The 22873-nt window shown below is 36.0% G+C and overlaps 1 protein-coding gene across 2 annotated transcripts in view; it reads left to right on the forward strand.

Annotated features, from left to right (window-relative positions):
- The window catches only part of cpne5a (copine Va), a 102040-nt gene that overhangs the window by 25002 nt on the left and 54165 nt on the right, over positions 1-22873 (forward strand). Inside the window, exons 4-8 of one of the 2 annotated variants that reach the window (XM_048209817.1) lie at positions 103-206; positions 1248-1287; positions 2963-2977; positions 3129-3205; positions 20809-20872. In XM_048209817.1, coding sequence (XP_048065774.1) covers positions 103-206; positions 1248-1287; positions 2963-2977; positions 3129-3205; positions 20809-20872 — 300 coding nt within the window. The remainder of the gene's footprint in view (positions 1-102; positions 207-1247; positions 1288-2962; positions 2978-3128; positions 3206-20808; positions 20873-22873) is intronic. The other variant, XM_048209818.1, reaches the window with a different exon arrangement.

A 22873-nucleotide genomic window follows, 5' to 3' on the forward strand; every position in this document is an offset into this window, starting at 1 on the left:
CAAGAATGTCACTTCCCAGTTAATGGATGTAGACTTGTCTGAGGCTGCACTGTGACAACTTTTTCATTCCCATGTAGCTGTTCTCTCTCTCTTTTTGTGTAGTTTGGGAGAACTGAAGTCATCGATAACACCCTGAACCCAGACTTTGTGAGAAAGTACATCCTGGACTATTTCTTTGAGGAGAAACAGAATCTTCGGTTTGACATGTAAGTTATTCCCTTTGATGCTGACACACAGGAATCTGCCCGACTCTCCGATGTGCTGTCCCACTCCGGGCTTTCTGCTCTCGCTCTGTCTGTTTGTCTCTCCCTCTCCCAGTGTATCTTTCTCTGTAATTATTGATGCGGCCTCTCTCTTGACTGTCATGTGTAAGGGGCTGGATCAGTGAAAGGGTGATAAATATTTCAGATGAGTTTTATCCTCAATCTTAACGCAGCGGTTCTAAAGCAAATTTGTGGCACGGGATCCCAGATGATTTACAATGTGTTCCTCCCTTCCCTGCACCCGACTGTCTGTCATGCTCTCATTCACCACCTTAAATGGGGTTTGCTGATTTGAAAAGAGGCCCCTGCAGTGCACGCTGGACTTAATTGGAGAGTTCAGTGTGCCGTCAGCGAGAAACCTTTCACGTTTGTGCCAACTCTCGCTTATACCAATGCAAATATTCACTGAGCCAACCAGCTGTGCCTCAGAACAAGAATTTAAATGCAATCTAACGGTGATCTGATTTCAGGTGAAATGTATAATTTCTTCACCAGTAGTGAAATGTAATTGCAAAAAAACACTCTTATCAAAATTATCATGGCAACCAGATGCAAATTCAAGTTTTGATTTGTTAAAGTCACGATGCAACGGAACTAGCGACAAATGTTTTCTTCCATATTGTGATGTACAGCCGAGTGTGACAAATTAAAATAAAAAACTTGGATGGCCACTTGATTCTATGCATTGATTCTTGATTGAATTTTGAGATGTGGGGCATTGCACTTAAGCGACGGCAGATGAACATGAGCTTGCAGAGCGGACAAAATGATTGGATAAGTCTGGCATACGTCATCAGAGAGAAGTATGTCATTTTTCACTGGAAGGTCTCTACAAGAAATCAAAATATTACCATTATCATTAGTCCATTCCAAAACAAATAATGTGAGGATGGTTGATCATTCTTCTTCATAACACATAACAAGAGAAAATGGGCCATGCTATCATCTAACAATACTGACTGAAACTGTTCTCTTGGATTTCAGATATGACATTGACTCCAAAAGTCCTGATCTGGCCAAACATGTGAGTATATTGTAGCACTTTGTATGTGCTTTTTTGTGTCTGTATATATGTATGTGCATGTGTATTTGCTTGGATGTATATGAAAGTTCCTTGTGTTCATTGGCAATTGCACTCATGTTTTTTTACATGCATGCTTCTTCATTCTGCGGTTGGTTTTATGCAATCTAAAATTATTGAAAATTGTGTCATATTTTGTATCATTATCAAAGCTGTGCAAAACTGAAGAAGTAAAGTTCTCTTTCTGGCTCTCTAATAAAACTCTCACTTTGGCTCAAAATAGCACACTGTATACTGCAGTGTGCTTAAATTTTGGAAACACACAAATACAGGAATACAGACTATTAAACTGATAAAAGTCAAGCTAAAATATACACTACTCAGCCGAATAAAAAGTCGCTGTTTAGATTTTAATAGGCAAATACTTAAGAGTCTATGAGTGGATCATTATTACAGTGATTATTATTTTTCTAGTATGTTATATGTTTGGCAACGGTTCTTTTAACACTAAAAGATGGAGTGCGTAGCTTTTCATTTCTTAAACAACCATGTATTAAGATGTATTATGACCATATTCCAGGATGACAATGTCAAGATTGTGAAAGAATGGTTGGGAAGAATAATTTTCACACATTGACCTTAACCTCAGTGTAAGTTTTTGGGATGTGCTGGAGGAAGCTTTACAGAGTGCTCACCTCTTGCATTGTCAATGCAAGATCTTGACCAAAAAATGATGCACCGCTCTATGGAAATAAATGTTGTGATGTTATTTCCATCAAGAGGTGCATCAATTTTTTGGTCAAGATCTTGTATTGACAATGCAAGAGGTGAGCACTCTGTAAAGTCTATTCCAGCACATCCCAAAGACTTTCAATGAAATGAAGGTCTGGACTAGGTGCCAATTCATGTGTAAAAATGATTCTTTATGCACCCTCCCAACAATTCTTTCACAATTTGAGCCTGATGAATCTTGACATTGTCATCCTGGAATATGGCCAGGATACGTGTTAGTACATGGTTGTTTAAGAAATGAAAAGCTATACATTCCATCTTTTAGGGTTAAAAGAACCGTTGCCAAACATATAACATGCTAGAAAAATAATAATCACTGTAATAATGATCCGTCCATTGACTCTTAAGTATTTGCCTATTAAAATCCACCAGCGACTTTTTTTTTGGCCGGGCAGTGTATAATGAATAGAGGGATCAATTCACTAAACACTTGCATCACTTTTCATTCACAGTCATTGTGATTCTTTTTAGCAGAAACAAGCTTTCTTTCTTGAGTTGCATAATTATTAAAAACTGTACCAAAACTATGCAGACAATAAACAAGTGGGGGCAGTTTATGAAATTATGGTTTTGCATAGAACCAACTGAATGTTTTGTATGAGTTTGTGTATCTGTACATTTTAAGTGAAATTCAGATTCATGATTTGGTTCTTACTCTTTTTTTCTTTTGTTTTGTAAACCATGGTCATCATGGGTGTTTTCCCCTTTCTCTCTTCTCCAAGATCCTTTCTCACTATTCTCTAACTCTCGTTTTTTCTCTCCTATCCTCTTCGACCTGACTTCTTCAATTCGTTTGTATGTTTTTTTTGTTTTTTTTTGTCTTTTCTGTTACATGATATGCTCTGTTGTTATTGATATATATGCGGCCTCACCTCCCTCCTGGAAGCCCTCCGATTTCAACGTACGTCTCTGCCTTGCACTCCTAGAATTTTCTCTTTACCGGTACAACTCATTTATACACAGTACCACCCTGACTCACTCTGCTCTCTCTTCTTTATTTCCTGCATCCTGCCTCCTCTGGTATGTCTTTTGTTCGGGCCGCACTTCTGTAGGATTTCCTAGGTCAGACCTTCTGCACTCTGGGTGAGATAGTGGGTTCACCAGGCAGTCATCTGGAAAAGCCTCTGGGGTAAGAAGCTAATGCACTGTTCTATAATATAAGCCATGCTTACCTCCTCAATCAGAATGAGATGTATTCAAAGTTAAAGAAACTGTATGGGCTCAACATTTGTGCCTGAAACCATCTCAGACAGATTACTAGCCACAGGAAACAAAGAAATGACTTTCGGTGCAGATGTTCTTAAGTGTATCACCTTCATTCCTATTTGCTGCTTATCTATCTACACTGTAAAAAGGGGAATTACATTGGTGTTTTTGAGCCACATATACTAAGAAATTACTTACACATACAGTACTGTACAAAAGTCTTAGGCATGTTAGTATTTTCACGCAAAAATTGTTTTAAGCTAGTTATTTATATCTTTTGCTGTAGTGTGTCAGTGAGAAGTTTCAGTTTACATTTCCAAACATTCCTTTTGCCATTAATTGTATTAATTCAGTGAGATTTTTTAATGCATAAGCAGTCTGACAAAGGCCGGTATGCTCCACACAGAGATCTGATCTCACCATTATCGAGTCCATCTGTGATTACATAAAGAAACAGAAAAAACTGAGACAGACTAAATCCAGAAGAACTGCAGCAATGTCTTCAATATGCTTGAAGAAACCTTACCTGAAAAAAAAAGAGTAAGAATCCGATTTAGGGTGAAACGTATCATTCCTTCACCACTAGCGAAATGTAACTGCACATACGATTTAGGATACCTTGATGAATAGAATTATTAAAAAATATCTTTGACTATCACATTTCATCAATTTAATGTAAAAAAAAAAAAAAAAAAGGTCTTACTGACCCCAGACTTTTAAATGGTACTGTAGATTGTAGATTATTCCAAATGTTGCCTTTGTAAACTGCATTTGTAAAACTTTTTTTTACAATTAGTTATTTTGTTCTGTGGTGTTGTTGAAAGCTTAATTCTATTCATTGAGGTCCCTTTGTGTCTATATATAAATTTTGTGTGCATTATCTCTGTTATGCAAGATGTTGTCTTCTTCAGAGGCAGATTGCAGAGTTACTTCATATTAGCTGTTTAAATTTCTGATAAATTCTGATAAACTGCTTGTGATAATTTGTTGAACAAAAAATCTAGTTTTTGCTTTGACAAGAATTTGAGGAAGACATTTTGATTGATGGAAAAATAGATTAAATGAATACATTCAAATTAGCCAGACAAAGTAGTATTACTGGCAACAATTATTACCCTTTTTTTTTTTTTTACAGTTTTAGTGCATCTGCTCCATATTTCATTTCGCTATTGAGTTATCATAGATTATTTGGTGCTAAACTATAGTATGTGTGCAAGTGCCAAAGCTTGTTTGACCAGTGAATGACCAGAATGACTCCATCTTTTGCTATGTAGGCCATAAACAAATGATACATTTCTTCTTAATTAACTTTATATTTGTATGAAGCACACAGGCCTTGTATATTTTGACTTTGGCCAAGCAGCTATCATGCGCTCCAACTGATCGGTTTAAACTGTCTTCCTGTTCAGATCTTGCTGAAATGGGCCGTAGCCTGGTGTTCTGGTGTAGTTTAATGTGTTATAGCTGTGGAATGATGATGGATACTCCCATCTATCCCTCATCAGTTATGTCTCATGTCAGTGTAGCAGATTAGGCTTGTCGGTGCAGATTGCAAATGCTAATGGAACACAACTAGACTTCCATGCTGCATTTACTCCTAAGGAATTCAACATACAACCCTAGAGGTGGAGGTTTCCTCAACTACTGGCACTGATATTGTAGAAGAAAAAAAAAACAACAACACACTTTTGACATTTTAGTTATTTGTGGGACAAAATGTCTTTTGTTTTGTTAAGGCTGCTTTTATGGCTAGCATTTTATGTTCCCTAAAATACAATTCAATTACACTTTCAAACTTTTTGCATAGTTTGAAAATCACAGATATATATAAAAAAAATTACCTTGATGTTTTATTTCTCATATTTTACTTCAAACAAGTCATTTGTTAAGTAAACTAAAGATCATTTGATAATTTTTTGTCCAGATTGTTGGTGGTGATGGAAATGATGAAGAGGACAGTTGTAATTTGTGTAAAAATGGCAAAAAATCATTTTGATTATTTCATGTTTTTTTTGTGTAGCTTATCATAGTTTTAATAATTCATATTGTCGCTGTTGGGCAGAAACCTCATATCTCCAAAACTGCTGCTTTTTAGGAAATTGAAAAAACACTATTTTTTTTTAAAGAATTAAACACTGTGTTGTCAAAGTTTATATTGTGGCTTTATATATATATATTATTAACATTTTCCTAAAATCAAGCTCAAATGAAGTTAAAATGTTTTTGACTAGCGAATTTTGAAGAATTTCAGACATTTGTCCATAGAACGGGCAGATCTGCACTCAAAAAATTAACTCTTTGAACGAACATAAAAAAATCATGGAAAGGATTTCCACGTGATTAAGTTGCTTTATTTCAGCATTATGCAATTCTGTTATTCCAATTTAATGTACTTACGTTGGGTCAACTTAATTTATTAAGGTTGATTCAACTTATTTACTATGGTTGGGGACAGCTTAATTTAATAGTGTCAGCCCAACTAATTTGCAATGTTTTGGAAAATAAATAAAAAGCAATAAATAAATAAAAAATAAATTGTTTTCATATACATTGATTTTTACAATTAATTCTTCTTGTTTAATTTTGTGATTTATATAACTTTTGTGATGTTCTGTGTTAGAAATCTAGATGTGATACTGGATTCATCCTAAATTGCCTTAACCAAAAACATTGTAAAGCCTAAATTGATCATAAGTCCATTGGTGGCAATGGTTTTACAATCAACATAGGCTTACAATGCTTTTGGGAAATGCAACCCAGAGCACTACCACAGTGATTATTTTCTTATTAAAGTAATTTGAAAGTTAGTTAGCAGGTCCTCAACCCAAGCACAAGTGCAACAATTCACCACAATGGTAACCCTAAAACTAATAATTAACAGAAACTTTTGAATACCAACATAATAGAACAGTAAACATTAAAAAGTCTTTCTATTTTCTCATCTTCCTAAAAACTGCTTAAAATAACACTTTATTTCAACATTTACACTCCTAGTTCAGCCCCTTTGCAAAGCATGATGGGAAGTGAAAATCCTGTTTGATTGAGTCCTGGTTGGGCTTACTTGATTGAAACATGTTATTCCAATATGAAAACATCAAGTTAAGTCAAAGAGTAATCGTTTCAAGTCAATTTAACATGAATTAATCACATTTAAACCAGAAACCTGATACAATGGTGTTGAATCAAAATAAATTGTTTAAATAAACTGAACAGCATCAAAAAAATCTTTTTTTTTTTGAGTGTGAGGCAGTAAGTGGATCGCATTACGTTTTTTTTTCAACTTACAGGTTATAAAGTTTACTGTAACTATGTGGGCGTCATTCGGCCAAAATCTAATATTAGTAGCATCGTGCAGTGGTGTTCTGAAATGAGTAGGCGAAGTCCTCAAAGTTTTTTAAATGTTTATGTAAATTCATGTCCTATTTACACTTAATGTTGTCATATTTCTGGTTAAATAAACATTACATCAAAAAAAGAAAAAAAACATACAATTCTATTTTGTATTTGACATTAATATTCTATTTATTAAAACCAAGTATAAATATCATAAATTTAGTTTTTTTTAAGGATTTTTACATCTATTCCAAAATAATAACTACAGGCACTAACAATTTAAATAATAGATTATATTTTATTTGTGAACTGATGTTCAGCTGTTCTTTTTAAAGGGTTAGTTCACCCAAAAATGAAAATAATGTAATTAATTACTCACCCTCATGTCGTTCCACACCCGTAAGACCTTCGTTCATCTTCGGAACACAAATTAAGATATTGTTGATAAAAAATCAGATGGTTCAGTGAGGCCTCCATTGCCAGCAATGTTATTGCACCTCTCAAGATCCATAAAGGTACTAAAAACAGCAATGTTTTGAAATCGGCCCATATAGATATTGTTGAAAATTCCTTATTTTGTTTTTTTGGCGTACAAAAAGTATTCTTATCGATCATCTTATGGGTGTAGAACGACATGAGGGTGAGTAATAAATGACATTATTTTCATTTTTGGGTGAACTAACCCTTTAATAGTCAACTAAACCTATTTTCGGATCATCAGTCATCAAGCTTAGTAAATACAGACACGAAGATGTACCTTTAATTTCACCAAGCTGATTGCTCTCTAAAACTCCCCCACAGTCATCATGTTTTCAGGCCATTTCAAGTTTGATTTTGACGTGACATAAAGCGGTGATATCTAAATGGCTGAGTTGTTTACTTACTTTTTAATTAGTCTTCCCATTACCGCCATAATGTTGTTCATTCAGACCGATTTGCGAACACACAAAAACAAGAGACGCGATTTATCACACGAACTAATCATATCTAATTATAACCAATCACATCCAGTCATAGTGTGATGGAGGCACTGCCTCAGATAGATTGAGGATCCAATGGAGCTACAAGGTTTAGTCACAAGCACTTTTTAATACTTGTCATTGGTTAAATATTTGCAAACCACACAGACAGCCATAATGGGTGACCAATACTAATGAAACATAACAATGTAAATTAAACAAAAATGTATATATAAAAATATTAGAAAATAATAATTCATATTATTATGATAATTATCATTTAACAACAATAAATTCAATTTTATACGTCAAAGAAAAATAAAATCTACACAAAAAATGTAAATGTTTTTGAAATAAGTGACAGTATAATTTGAACTTTATAGAACAAAAAGAAAAAATGTGTTAGTTTTAATAAAAATCTACCACTGGGACTTAAAAGTGCAGACACATCTTCCCCCCTCCATAAGCTGGAACTGTTTTAAATCTGTGCTGGCTGAGAATAGATAACACAAGAGAATACAATAGAGCTGAAGTTAAGGAGTTAGATGTAATGATTGCATGGTTTAGTTAGCCTTTATATACAGTACACAACTGAATGCTGTGGGTCGAGCAGACCCTTATTGATCAACCTGAAACACCCACTCAATCTCATGCTGGACTGAGGCGTGTGAATTGCTTTAATTTATGGGCATTATCTGTGCAGAAAGGAGGGTGCAATTGGAGATATCTGGATGTGGGGAAGAGATTTCCCAGTGATGATGAGCTGTTCTGCTCAAAGTCTGTGGGAGTTTAAGAGCTTTAGGGGGGAATTTGAGCCCCTGATCTCTGTACAGTTTTCCCAGACTCTGTTAAACTAGATGGAGACAGACATGGAAGGGTGAGGGCTGTAACAGAGAGAGACTGCATTCACACAGCAGCGGAAAACACTTGTCAGTCCTGTTTTAGAGAGCTAAATAAGATTGTGTTCATACAGAATTCTGTTGGTTGTCAGAGGAGCAACTGGTTTCCACACTGAAGTGACTGTCCTAAATTTTCAGGACACGCAAACAAAATCTGACAGCAGGTATATTGAATAGAATGAAAGGCACTGTAGTCAACAACTGCTGTCTGCAGAGTCACTGACATACAATACTGTGCAAAAGTCTAGATGTTTCACAAAAATGTTTGTCTTGAGATAGTTATTTTTATTTTCTGCTTTCAGTGTGTCAGTAGAAAATATTAATTTTAGTTTTCCAAAAGTTCCTTTAGCAAAATCCAGTGAAAAGCAATTGATTTGACTATTGATTTGATTAATTAATTAATTTATAAATGAAAAGCTATTGATGCCAGTGTACATATGACACTGTACATTGGCACACACATATTGCTTTTAATCTGAAGATGTTAAGGAATTTAAAATTAAAATTCCCTGATAATTTATTCACCCCCATGTCATCCAAGATGTTTGTCTTTCTTCTTCAGTTGAAAAGAAATTAAGGTTTTTGAGGAAAACATTCCAGGATTTTACTCCATATAGTGAACTTCAAAAGAGTTGAAGGTCCAAATTGGGTCTTTTACATGCATTATTATGCAAAAATATGAGGACAGTTCTCTGCTTGAAAGACCCATTACTGGGAGATCAACATGCTACTACTTTTCTCTCCAATAGGATAAGAATTGTTGACTAGTGTCAAGTTAATTAAATGAACTGAAACAAAAAGAGAATATACTGAACTTTTAGTGTATAGTATAAGTAGGTGAATTGGGATGAAGCAATTGATGTTGACAAACTTTATTTGAATAGATAATTGAAGGAAAGAGAAACTGAAGAAAAATAACTTTGCACTCTATGTAAGTGTGTGCAATTGAATCAAAAAACTAAAATTGTGGAAAAATGTCTGAGCACAGAATGACCTGCTTTTGAACAGCCTGTCATTTTTATTACACATAGGCTAACTCTCTAATATGGTCCTCTTTCCTCACTTCAGTAATTCTCCATAGAAATAGAGCTGTCTTTGTATATCTATTGCAGGAAACAGACTATAGCATTCACTCCATCTATACTGTGCAGCTGATATAGATGCAGTCATCTCTTGAAATGTATCCATCCGTTGTGTTGAAATAAATACATCAGAGACTACAGACTTAGCAGCTGAATGCAGAGAATTGTTTGGCAATAAACAGAGTGTAAGGAAAATTTAGCCGCGGGTTGAACTGCGTTAAGACAAACTGCAAAACTAGTCTGATCGGATTTGAATTTCAGCAATGTTAATTCATCATCTCCCCTTTGCTGGCTGTGTGCTGAAAGAACACAAAACATAGCCCAGCTTTAGATTCAATTAGAGCTGTCTACACTTCAGATTGTGTTCATATAGGCAATATAGGAAGGGGGGTAACATAAACCTTATTGAATTCAGTACATTTGGCCCATCTGTGCCTTAAAAGCACCTGTGAATCTTTCCCCTTTAGTGGTGGAGATTTAATCAAATTGACTCCAATATAAGGCAATTTATCTTTGATATATATATATATATATATATATATATATATATATATATATATATATACAGTACTGTGCAAAAGTCTTAGGCACATCAGTATTTTCACCCCCCAAAAAAGGTTTTAAGCCAGTTATTTATATCATCATAGGAAACCATATAAAATCATCAGACCCCCGGCGTGCGGTGGGTTTTGTGGGGGGGTAATTGAGAATGAATGGGGGAAAGTCACGTGAGAGGAGGCAATGTCTCCATCGCGGTATGATTGGTTGTAATTGGTTATGATTGGATATGATTGGTTTGTGCGACAAATCCCGCCTCTCGTTGACGTGCGCGTTCCGCGCGTCAGTTTGACTGAACAAATGATGGCGTCAATGGGAAGACTAATTGAAAAGTAAGTAAACAGATCACCCAGTTAGATATCACCGGTTTATATCACGTCAAAATCAAACTTGAAATGGACTGAAAGCATGATGACTGCAGGGTTTTTAGTGCAATCAGCTTGGTGAAATCAAAAATACAATTCGTGTCTGTGACAGACGGTGTTAATGGAGCATGACTGATGATCCAAATTATCCTATGTTGACAGTTAAAAAGAAAAACCGCAATACACAAATAAAATATATTGTTTAAATTATTATTGCATTTAGTTATTATTTTAGAATGAATGTAGAAATGCTTAAAACACTTTTGATAAATAGAACATTACATTGTTAATGTAAAATTACAAAATAGAATTGTATTTGGTTTCTTTTTTTTCTCTTTTTTTATGTACTGTAAAGTAATGTTCATTTAACAAGGAAGATGTCTCAACTTTAAGAGTGATGCACATGAATTTTCATTGATTCATAAAAAAAATGTGCCGCCTCATTTCAGAACACCACTGCACGCCACTGATATATATATATATATATATATATATATATATATATATATATATATATATATATATATATATATATATATATATACTGTGCCTATAGAAAGTCATATAACTTTTTTAAGCTGTATGTACACATTATAACCCTCATCATCAAAGTGAAATATAAACCATTCTGGAGTATTAATAAAAATTGAAAAACTAGAATTAGAGGGTTGGAAAAGTCATCAGTCTCATGATTTAATAATCTTCATAGAGCCACCTTTTGCTTTAATTACAGCCATTAATCTTTTTGGATATGTCTGTACTAGCTTTGCACACCTAGATTGGGGAATATTTTACCCATACTTCCTTGCAGAATTGCTCAAGTTCAGTCAAATTTACATGGTAAGCTGCAATGGACCACTCTCTTTAAGTCCATCCACAGATTTTCTATCGGATTTAAGGGTGTACTCACACTAGGCGTTCTGAACCATGCCTGAGCGCGTTTGACCCCCAAAGCTCGGTTTGTTTGACAAGTGTGACCGCTCCATTCCGTGCCCGGGCGCGGTTCGTTTAGCCGGCCCTGGCCCGCTTGGAAGAGGTGGGCCAGAGCACGGTTCAGTTAGGCTTGAGCACGGTTCTTATGCAGTGTGAGCGCTAACCCTGCCTGAGCACGGAACAGCTACTACTTTTGTATGCACTACTGTCAGAATTACGACGGCAAACATCTTTATTACTACTCTGATACTACACTTTTCAATTCATGTAATCAATTCATATTTTCTCTTTCGACCAAAAAACGAAAATGCCATTTACTGAAATTTCGGTGCATCCCTATATATATATATATATATATATATATATATATATATATATATATATACAGGGTGCAATTTGTTTTTTTTTTTTTTTGAAAAACCCCACAGTGGAGCTATAGCCTATACTATTTTTGGCAGCTGTTACAGAAACCTTTTTACAAAACAATCTTCTGATTAAACCTTGAGATTTGAAGTATTAGATAGCTTAGATATTTGCACCACTATTTACAATGACTCTAATAATTCTTAATTTCTGATAGAAATGCAAAATCAATCGGTAGTTATTAATTGAATAACGAGACACAAACCTTTACGTTCAATCGCATTTGGTCCCATTTATTTTTGATTACAGTGTATACACATACACACGTTTAGTCCCAAAGTGCGCACATTTGTAGAAATGCACATTTACCTCAGATTTCATTAGATAGAATAAGCCGGGCCGTACGCAGGGTTTCATAATTACCTAGGTCAGAAAATGTTGTTTGCTAGGGGGTTTGCCGAGAAAATTTAGATTTCCCTGGTATATATATGTGCATTTTTAAGACGTTTTAAGGCCAACAAATTGGATAACAAATTTAAAACCATGTCAACAAATAAATGCATGCACAGTTTTGAGGCAGCTTTAATCGCATGTTTGGTAATTTCATGATTTAACTTACAACAGAACAACGACGATCATTGTTCGCAGTTTCTTTTGCGCTTTATTTAAGCTATAATAAAGTAATTATGCACCGCGCGCCGGCGCATTTGCTCATGCAATTCTTGAGTGCACGACATGAGCACAGTATAACGGCTGATTGGACATGTCGTGTTAAGTTTTCTGAGTTTTACCGACATAGCCTGACAACATCTCATCTGACCTCAGTTCACTGTTGTTCAACTGAAGCTCCCTCGTCGTCACCTGCACCTTTTCCGCGCTTGTTTGACTTGCTCCTGGCACTGAGGTGAAGCCGGAATGCGCGTCTGAAAAGTGTCCCGTTTGTTGTGGTCGTAAAGAGACAGTTCTATATAAATGCAGCGTTTTACTTGGTGATGTTTTAAAAAAAAGATTTTTATTTTTGGTATTTTTTATGCTCTGTTGGTGGTTTGTGGAGTAGCATCACCCGGGGGGGATATTTTTTTATCCCAACCAGGGATAAAAATAATTCAGCAGAGGCAGGGATACATAGACCAGAAGGGGGGAAATCCCCCCCCCGTCCCCCCCTACAAATCGCACCCTGTATATATATATATATATATATATATATATATGATTTTTTTTTTCAGGGAGCATCAGTAGCAGTTATAGCTTACTTGGTGCCTTTTATTTTCTTATTTCTGCTTATTTTGCATTTTCATTGTATAAAAAAGGGCAGCTTTGACATTTGGTTTTTTGTGCTCCATTCAGTTTAAATGGGTATGATGCTTCTGGCCCATGGCATTGGGTTATTATGTCATGCTGATGGATTGGGCCTGTACTTTATATCAGCGTTAAACAGGACTTGCATGCTTTGATTCTGGAAATGCATTATGCTGAGCTGCATTGACAAATAGAGAGGGAGGGGGCAGAAAAAGAGAGAAACAGAGAGTGGGGGGGAGGGATATGGGCCAGTGAGTCTTATCTAGGCCTCAGATTCAGTACTCTGATGGGACAACACAGCCATGAGTTTCTGACTGCAGGCTGTTTGAGCTTTTTACTGAAGAAAAAAGTATTTCAAATTTAAATGGTAACCAGACAAAATGCACAACAAACTCTGAGCTGTAGAGTGCAACAGCAGACAGGGCAGAGAAATCTTTTGGAGGAAGCTTTTGCCCTCAATGACGAGCAGTCCCAAAAATCCCTCCAAGCAAAACAAACTGCAAAAATGTGCTGTGATATTGCTCTGATACACTGGAGCTATTTCTGTGTGATCCAGCTACTGACTGTTACAGTCTTCTTTCATTGGAGAAAGGTCGATTTAATCATAAATAATAAACTGGTTTTGTTCAAGTAATTTTTACTTAAATATAATTTTTATTGCTTTTAAAACACAATATGTAAGAACCACAGAACATGAAGTGGCAACAGCAGGTCTGCAAAACTGCAAAAATCATATACGAGAGAATATTCAAATACCTGTCCCATCTAAATTGGAAGTGTTGATCCATCACCTTGGATGAATTAAATTGGAGTTCACACATTCAGCACAGGAATCCGTGATGGTCTAAGCCGCTCCATTTTTATGCAAACACACAAACATTCACACTGTAGGATGGTGCTTTGCAGTGCCTTTTTTAATAGGACCCCATCACAAAATGAAATTTTAAGCCATTCTGTCACATTCAGAGAGCTCAGTACAGGAAATGCATTTTCCATTCCATCTAGAGCAGCACTCTAGGCTAGGGTCATTTATGAAAGGGAATTGTTATCATAATGTATACAATGATCTCAGCTGAGTATTTAAATCGCGGACAGACCATGTAAAACGCCTCTAGTGCCGGAAACATATTGTACCTCATGGGTATTACCTTTTGTCATTTTGACAATAGCTGATTTGTTCACTTAGTGGTCAATGTCTCCTGAGTGCACAAGGCACACTGCCATCTCGGTGACCTCTAGAAGGATTTACTCTTTTCTTTTTACTACAGTAGGAGACCTCTGACATGCTTACTGTGCCATATTTTTAAACAGATTCCACTATAGGCAGCAACCTATAGGCATAAGGACAAAAGCAAACAGAATTATAGATATGAATGCTATCAATCTCTATGCACAGTCAGATAGCAGTGGTAGGAAGAAGAAAATGCATCAGCTATGACATAAAAATGACTCTCTGAAGAATATCTCATTCAAGGAAAGTCAGATACCCAGAGTAAGTACAATTTCAGGTCTGTAACAAACATCCTCTTCTCTGCTAGATGAATGGCTTCTGTTTAGCTGAGGTAGATCCGGAACTCCATTATGTTGAATCGAATTGTTTTAAGAATAACATTGAATTGTAGGTATGCATGCATTCTCGCACAATAAAAAAATAATTATTCATTTGAAGCTTGTTTAACTGTGATGCGTCGTAAGTAGCTCCGGATGCTGAAAATGAGTCTTCATTATGATAAAGCAGTGGTCGGTTAGCCAGGAGGTTTCCTATTAATTATGGATTATGCAGCCACTTGCAAATCATGTGCGGAGCTTTGATTTTTCTTTGGTTTTGTTAAAGCCATTTTGCAGGATTTTTCGGCTGTCAGAATATTCACTGTTGCTGTGTTTAGGCTTTTGAGGCCGTTGAAAGACTAAACTCCACAAGTGGTGGAGAACGGTGCACCAATCTTAATTCAAATCCGGGTGTATTTAAGGATTACGGATGTCTTTCTAAATATGAAAAGCAATTGGATTTAAGTTATAATCTCATTCCAACCCCTTGTGGAGTTCTGGAGCTTTATGTAATGCAGCCTGACTGCGACTCGCTCTGCGCAGTGAATCAGCGATCCGTCATATTTCACTCTCCGCTCTGTTTGTCTTAGTTTCACATGAAATGAGTCTGGATAAACTTATTCACTTAATCTCTTTGTTAGACAGATGAATGTAAATGTTCCTAACAGCCCAATGGTCTGTGAATGCACAGCTTATCGCTCTCAAACAGGGCTGTTTATTTCAGGTACTCTAATTACACACGTGCTTGCATACTCTGAAACGCATGAATGTTTAATCTGTCTTTCTCTGTTTTCTTCTTTTTTTCTCATGTTCAATACTTATTCTCTTAGAATGATGCTCAGTGCTGAAAATTATAAGGCATAGGATACCAATTTTTTAGGGGACCAATCACATTTAGTATATAGCGGGCCTACCCCTAAACACAACTTTCTGCATTTTTACATTTTCAAAAAACATAATTTTAGTATGATTTATACTAAAGAGACCAAAAAAAATGTCATTGTCTGGTATTACAATGCTTGTTGGGACATTTGTTCCTCATAACATGGGGTTTACCAGGACCACACATTTTGGACACATTTGGATGAATACAGTTCAAAATAGAGCATATTTTACACCATTTTAGTCATATATACAATATTACCTGCATTTAAACTCGTAAACATGTGCATTTAATTAATGTATAATCAACTATTCTCTGTTATCACTTTTTCCACCAAAATGGTGCTGGTTCTCAAGCCGGTGCCGAAATCTGAGCCGGTGATGCACTGCTGTTTGGTGGGGGAGCTGTGAACCTCAGATCACCATCTCGCGTTGCTGATAGCCGAAAGATGTCATGACGGACACCTTATAACCTGCACATAGACTTATGGGTATCAAATTATTTTGATCCCTAACTAAAATTAAAAAGGAAACCATAATAATATTAAATTTGCTTAAATTATTTTATTATTTAATTTCATGTTATTTTTATTATTTTTACAATTGTTTGAACGATTTTAAATTATCATTTATTATATATAATTTTAACAACATTATTAACAATTATTATCATTTTTTTAAGTTTTTTTTTTTTTTCCTCCAAAATTTTTAAATATCAAAGACTTCCTAGCACCCTTTGCGCACCCGTGGGATTTGAAAACACCTGCCATAGAGGACCTTAGTTGGCCTCTCATCACAGGGCCTGGGACAGCGTTCCTTACGACGGCCCTGATTGTTCATTTATTTTCCCCCCTCTCTCACCTGTCAACCTGCTGTCTACTTAAATACCAACATAATCCTTCATCCTAATGATGAAATGTGCAAACATCTCCACAAATCTCACTGTATGGAATGACAATTCTGGCTAGCATTAAATCCTATGCATCTTCTTTAGTCATGTGAGATGACATTTAAGCATTTTCGATTACCCAGAGGGCTTTTGGCAGGTTTAAGACATCATGGGACACCACGTTTAATTACGATGCAGTTTATCTTATTCTTCGGTACAGTATACAATTTTCTGTGACTCATTAGAGGATGAGTATAAAGAGAAATCTTCCCTTATTGTAAACCTTGGAGTCTTTGTCAACAATTTGATGAATAGCTTCTGATATAGTATGTAGAATTACCTCACAAGCCGCAAGTACCGAGAAATTTGTTAGGCTGACGAGTAGCTCCATAAATCACCTGCTCTTCTCACATGAATTGATCAAATCAGGCCTGTCCGTGTGAAATGAGATGCTGAGCAGCCACAGATGCCATGATGAAGAAAAGGCTGCACCAAGTGCAACAAAGACTGAAAATATTCAGCATAATACCAACTAACTCCTCTTTCAGCTAACATTCTTTCATCTGTGATCAGTATGTAAAAATATTCCCCCTGTTCCTTAAGGACAAGACTTAGTGCGCATACTTTGTTAAAGGACTGTTTGATCATACCGAACAGGTTGTGCTGTGTGATGTTGACTTATAAGTCATTTGGCTTTAAATGGCGGATTTGGGACAGTATCATTGATCCTCCGAATCTCCACTGGCCCCAGTTAAAGATTAGAAAGTTGATATCAAGCTCTCAGCTATGTGCAAAAAGATGCCTTGATCTCCTCCCTCATGCTGGTGTGCGCTCTAGATCATTGTTATTGCTTATGTCAACATTATCGAGCTTTCCCTTGGAAGGTGCAATGCTGGGATTGCCAACAAAATCTGCCCATAGTCAAATCATGAGCTGCAGTTTGTGTGAGGTATGGAGTTTGTGTCTAATTTATACTGAATTATTGCATTATTGCAAATTATCTAGTGACAAAAGACATAAAGTGACAGCAACAACTTTATAATGTTACAAAAAGATTCCTATTTCCAAAAAAAAAAATGCTGTTCAAATGAACTTTTGTTAATCAAAGAACTTTAAAAAATATATCACAGTTTTCACACAAATATTAAGCATTATAGCAACTGTTTTTAACATTGATAATAATAAGAAATGTTTCTTGAGCACCAAATCATCAGTGATTTTCTGAAGGATCATGTGACACTGAAGACTGTAATGACTGTTCAAAATTCACCTTTGCTATCACAGGAATGAATTACATTTGAAAATATAAAGAAACCATATTTAGAAAATAGAAAATGGTTATTTTAAATTGTAATAATGTTTTACAATATTACTGCGGAGTGAAAACCTTCCGAAATCTTACCGATCCCAAATTTTTTAATGTTAGTGAGAAAAGTGGACTGACAGTGTATGTATTCTTAGATTCCACATGGAGTTTACTGGCTGAGAAATTTTCAAAATCTTATTTTCTGCTGATGTGGATTATCTGGTTTGGTTCCAGCCAGGTCATGATATTGCTTCAGTGGCAATACTGTATGCAACATTTTTAATAGCTTTTTCAATTTAAGAAAGGAAAATTAAACTCTGGCGAGTTTTCATTAAGAATAAAATAGCGTGCTGCGTTCACTGTCAGGCTGAAGGCACAGAGGGGTTCAGATGTTTGATCAGACGCTAATCAATTGGGAATGCAGCAGGGAGTGGCGTGAGCGCCATTGATTTTGCTCTTCTGCAGAGCACAGCTAACACACAGTGTTAAAAGCCACTTTCCAAATAAACAAATGGCCGTACCAGTGGGGTTTGTGATAGGAAACAATGCCATATTTCAATCAGTTTCATCATTTTTACTCTCCTGTCGCATTGAATGACAGTACATACAGCAGCTCGTGAATGAATATGGTTATAAAAGATGGCTACACTTGTTACAGTTGTCAGTTTGTTCACGTATCTTGCAATTACATGTTTAATATTGCTGTCAGTTGTAAGCTTTCATCTTTTTGGCATTTTGGAAGCTTGTTACTGAGAGCATTAATCAGGGTATGACCTTAGAAAATGAGCTGAACTCCATCAGTTAACCCTGTTTACTTGTTTCTGGTTTATGTTCAAGAATTGAATCAAAGAATCTGTTTGGCTGTATGACTTACTGTACCACTCTGTCAACGATTCAAAGAGAATTGGTTTAGATACTACAGAAAAGACACTGGAGAATTCGTAGGGTATAAAAAATATTTTTTTGTTATTTAGCAAAGAAATTGTTTTTCACAAATTGAACACAATATGTTTCATCTAACAAGTCATCTCTAATACCTGAGGGAAAAACATGAGCAGCAGCAAACACTGACCTTTCCAACCTACATGTGGAGGTGAGACTGGGGCAGTTCAAAACAATTTTGGTGATTCTGCAACTTCAGAAGGTTAATGTGGAAACTCCAAAAATCCATTGTGTATTTGAATTATTCAGTGTATTTTTTACTGAATAAATGAACTGGCCTCAACTTTTGATTGTGAATTTGTTTTCCACTAGCCATTTGAACTTAAAGCTAATTAACAAAAATATGCATTCCTTGAAAAATGACTGTCCCCATTCTAAAATATTATGTAATTATATTATATACACTACTGTTCAAAAATTTGTGGTCAGCAAGATTATTTGGAATAAATGAATAATTTTTTTCAGCAAGGATACATTAATGGGTGACATTTTTCTCTTTCAAATAAATGCTGTTTACTTTCTATTAATCAAAGAATCCTAAAAAAAAAAAAATGTTGTTATAATAAGAAATGTTTCTTGAGCACCAAATCAGCATATCAGAATGATTTCTGAAGGATCATGTGACACAAAAGACTAGAGTAATGATGCTGAAAATTCAGCTTTGGAATCACAGGAATAAATTACATTTTAAAATATATTACAATAGAAAACACTTATTTTAAATTGTAAATATAATTCACAATATTACTGTTTTGCTGTATTTTTAATCAAATAAATACAGTCTTAGTGAGCATAAGAGAAATCTTATAAAATCTTACCGACCCTAAACATTCGCACGTACGGTCATGTGAGGATGTTGAACTGTGGTTTAAATAATTAATTACTATTACAACCTACACATAGTTTACAACAGTTTCACACAGTTTACATGGTAATGCAAAGCATGAAGGAGATTTGCAAATGAACCGAGAGTCATTTCTGCACTTTAATGCATTGTTTATTTGTTCATCTTTAGTCTGCAGTGACCCTAAAGGCAGAAGTAGACATGAGAGGATGCATTTTCTTTGCACACATAGCAGGGTCAGCATAAAATCCTTTACTTGATTGTGCACCGGTTGACATCTAAATTAGAATCTTCGGTGATTGACAGAAATAAACTGGTGCAAATCAGCCAACGATTTAAGCTTTGCAACATCTAAAACACATCCTGAGGCAGAGATTTATTTTAACAGCTGATGGTTGCTGTTTGTTGACTGTGCAGGATGCATTCAGGGCAAAACAATGATCTGAACTGAAATACCAAGATTTTGTGAGCACACAACACAACTACGATCTTCAGCTCCCCAGTATATCATCTTAGCTCTGATATCACTTATCCTGCTGCTGTTCTGACATGTGGCCATCTGTCACGATCACCTGTGAGAGTGCCCTTCAGCCTTTAGAGGGCACTCCGTCCCGGACTGTCATTTCCACCTGTTTCATGGACTACATTCCCCATACACACTTCCCGGACTATCACCACTCATCATTGCACCCAGCTGTTTTGTATCACCTCATCAGTGTCTGTCTATTTATACCTGGTTTGTTGCTGTCTGGATTTGTGGTTCATTGTTAATGTCACCCTTGAGTCTGAGCCCTGGTTCTTCGTGTTCTCTGGTTTTTGTTTTTGGTTTCTTGTTTCATGTTCCTTGTTTTATGTTTGGACTGCTTTTTATGGATTTCGACCCCTGCCAGTACCTGGATTACGCCCTTTGGATTTACCCTCAATAAACACCTTTTTCTGCTGCACTTGGATCTATTTGTTTGCTTCGCGACCCGTGACAGAATGAACCACAAATCCAGACAGCAACAAACCAGGTATAAATAGACAGACACTGATGAGGTGATACAAAACAGCTGGGTGCAATGATGAGTGGTGATAGTCCGGGAAGTGTGTATGGGGAATGTAGTCCATGAAACAGGTGGAAATGACAGTCCGGGACGGAGTGCCCTCTAAAGGCTGAAGGGCACTCTCACAGGTGATCGTGACAGCCATCTGCAGTCTGAAATTTCTTTAACTGTAATTAGGTCATTATTATCAGTATTTCTTTTACAGTATTCCTGCCCTATACTATTCCCAGTAACACAAAACTGTTTGCAATAATGCACTGTATGTGTTATTCTTACAGTGGCATCCCTGGGAAGAACTGCGGTACCATTATTCTCACTGCAGAGGAACTTGGAAACTGTCGGGTAAGTCAGCAGTTTTACTTTATCCTCCACAGAATAGTTTTGCTCTGAATAATTGTTTTTTCAACCGCCTTTCTCTTCGAAATATATGTAACTCTTCAGCAGTGAAAACCTTAACTGAAATGATTCACTTTGATAAGAAAGTTGACTGTTTTACTCTTGAGATCAGACCATTCACTGCCTGGCAGCCAAATACATTATTCCAGAGAAATGAACTGCAATATGTTATCTCCACAGACAAAAGGGAAACAACTTCAAAAACCAATTGAGACATATTTTAATGCTTTTATTTGCATTTTACTGACAAAATGCTTTAAAATCATACATAATGGAAAAACAGAAGCCATGGTATTTGTAGTTACAGGTTTGCATCATTATTTAATATTTCTAACATGAATGATTAACCTTTGGCCATTTACTTTATCTCTTGCATTTACTAAGCAAAACCAGAACATGGGCTGATGGAGCAACAGTTGAAAAATTACAGCACATTCAGTAGTGAAGATCATTGCAGCATTGCCCATTGGGTACTGTTAGAGTGTTTGATCTAGTACACAGTGAAGGCTTTGTTTGTTCGCCTTGATCTCCTGAATGCTTTCAACTAGTATTTTAAGAACAGCTCTTACTGAACCAAAGGATCATGGAGTTGGCATCAAGGTTTTCAAGGAAGAATAAACACAGAATGGAATGTTGCAGCAACTCTTTTCACAGCTTGAGTATAAATAATCTGGGTTTGCTTAAAAAAATCAAAGTGAGATATGGATTTTGTGACCTCTTTGAACCAATTCAAGGGCGACGATGTCTCTAAAGTTCCCTTCTAAGACTTTAATGCTTATAAGGATACATATGAATCCTTGGATTGCTCTTTGAAGCACTTTGGAGCACTACATGCCTTGTTTCAACCTGCATTAATTGTCTGGGCCTAACGAACTGAAGAGGTTCATCCATCCAATCCAATATTCAGCTTATGCATTTTAAATTTGTTCTGACATCAAGTCTTGATTGCTGTTGGATACTGAAGGGTTCGAGATGGTATTAGTGAATAGCACTAGATGTATATGATAAGAGGCTTCTTATAAATGGGAGTGATGGCTTGGAAAAATGATAAGCAATAAAACGCTAATTAAGAGGCGTTTGATGAAATTTGGTTCTGTAGATGACACTTCAATACCTCCCCGTATGGGTACGACACCAGAAATTCCAGAAACTACTCCCCGTAAATCGCAACCAGCACACACGCCCACACAAATGATCACAATTATAAAGTTATTCGGGACTGAATGATCCCGGACGAGCCCCCATTAAATGTTACAACTTCCTAATTTTGGTCTAGGGTTAGAAGGGGTAACATTTAAATTGTGACCATTGCGTGTGCGGGTGGTGGTAGCAAGAGACAAAACGCTACGAGAATTGCCAACAAAACGGAATTTATTTTACAATCAAAGAAAAAGGAAATAGGCGTGAGATAATAATACAATAATGAAATACTAACAAAGTAACAAAACAACAACAACAACAAAAAAACAAAAAACAAAGACAATATTTACATAAACAAAAGACAAGAAACAAAAGTAATAAACCGGGGAAAAAGGACAAAAAGCGGCGCCAAAGAAAAGAAAAGAACAAAAACAAAGCCCAAGCTAACTCAAGTTCAAAACTAACCTAACTTATGAAAGAAAAATGAGAAAGCAAGTCTTCAGCATATCAAACGCCATAACTTACCTACTCTTTCTACCCAAACAAAACATACATAAGTGGCGCTCACTTCTAACTGATGTGTCTATACATTGAAGTCACTGAGTGTTGCAACACGTCACGTGACATACTACCTGTCCATTTCCCATAGGGCGAAGAGAATGACAATCGAAATAACAAATAAGAAAACAAATAAAAGAAAAGAACAGAAATGACAACTCCAAACTGTACAACATAAGAGTGTCATTGCACCAAAGAAACTTAACAAAAAGGGCAGATTTAAACAAGCACAAAAACAGGAAAGCAAAA

The sequence above is a fragment of the Megalobrama amblycephala genome, linkage group LG12, assembly GCF_018812025.1.
Source record: "Megalobrama amblycephala isolate DHTTF-2021 linkage group LG12, ASM1881202v1, whole genome shotgun sequence".
In the NCBI taxonomy this organism is placed as follows: domain Eukaryota; kingdom Metazoa; phylum Chordata; class Actinopteri; order Cypriniformes; family Xenocyprididae; genus Megalobrama; species Megalobrama amblycephala.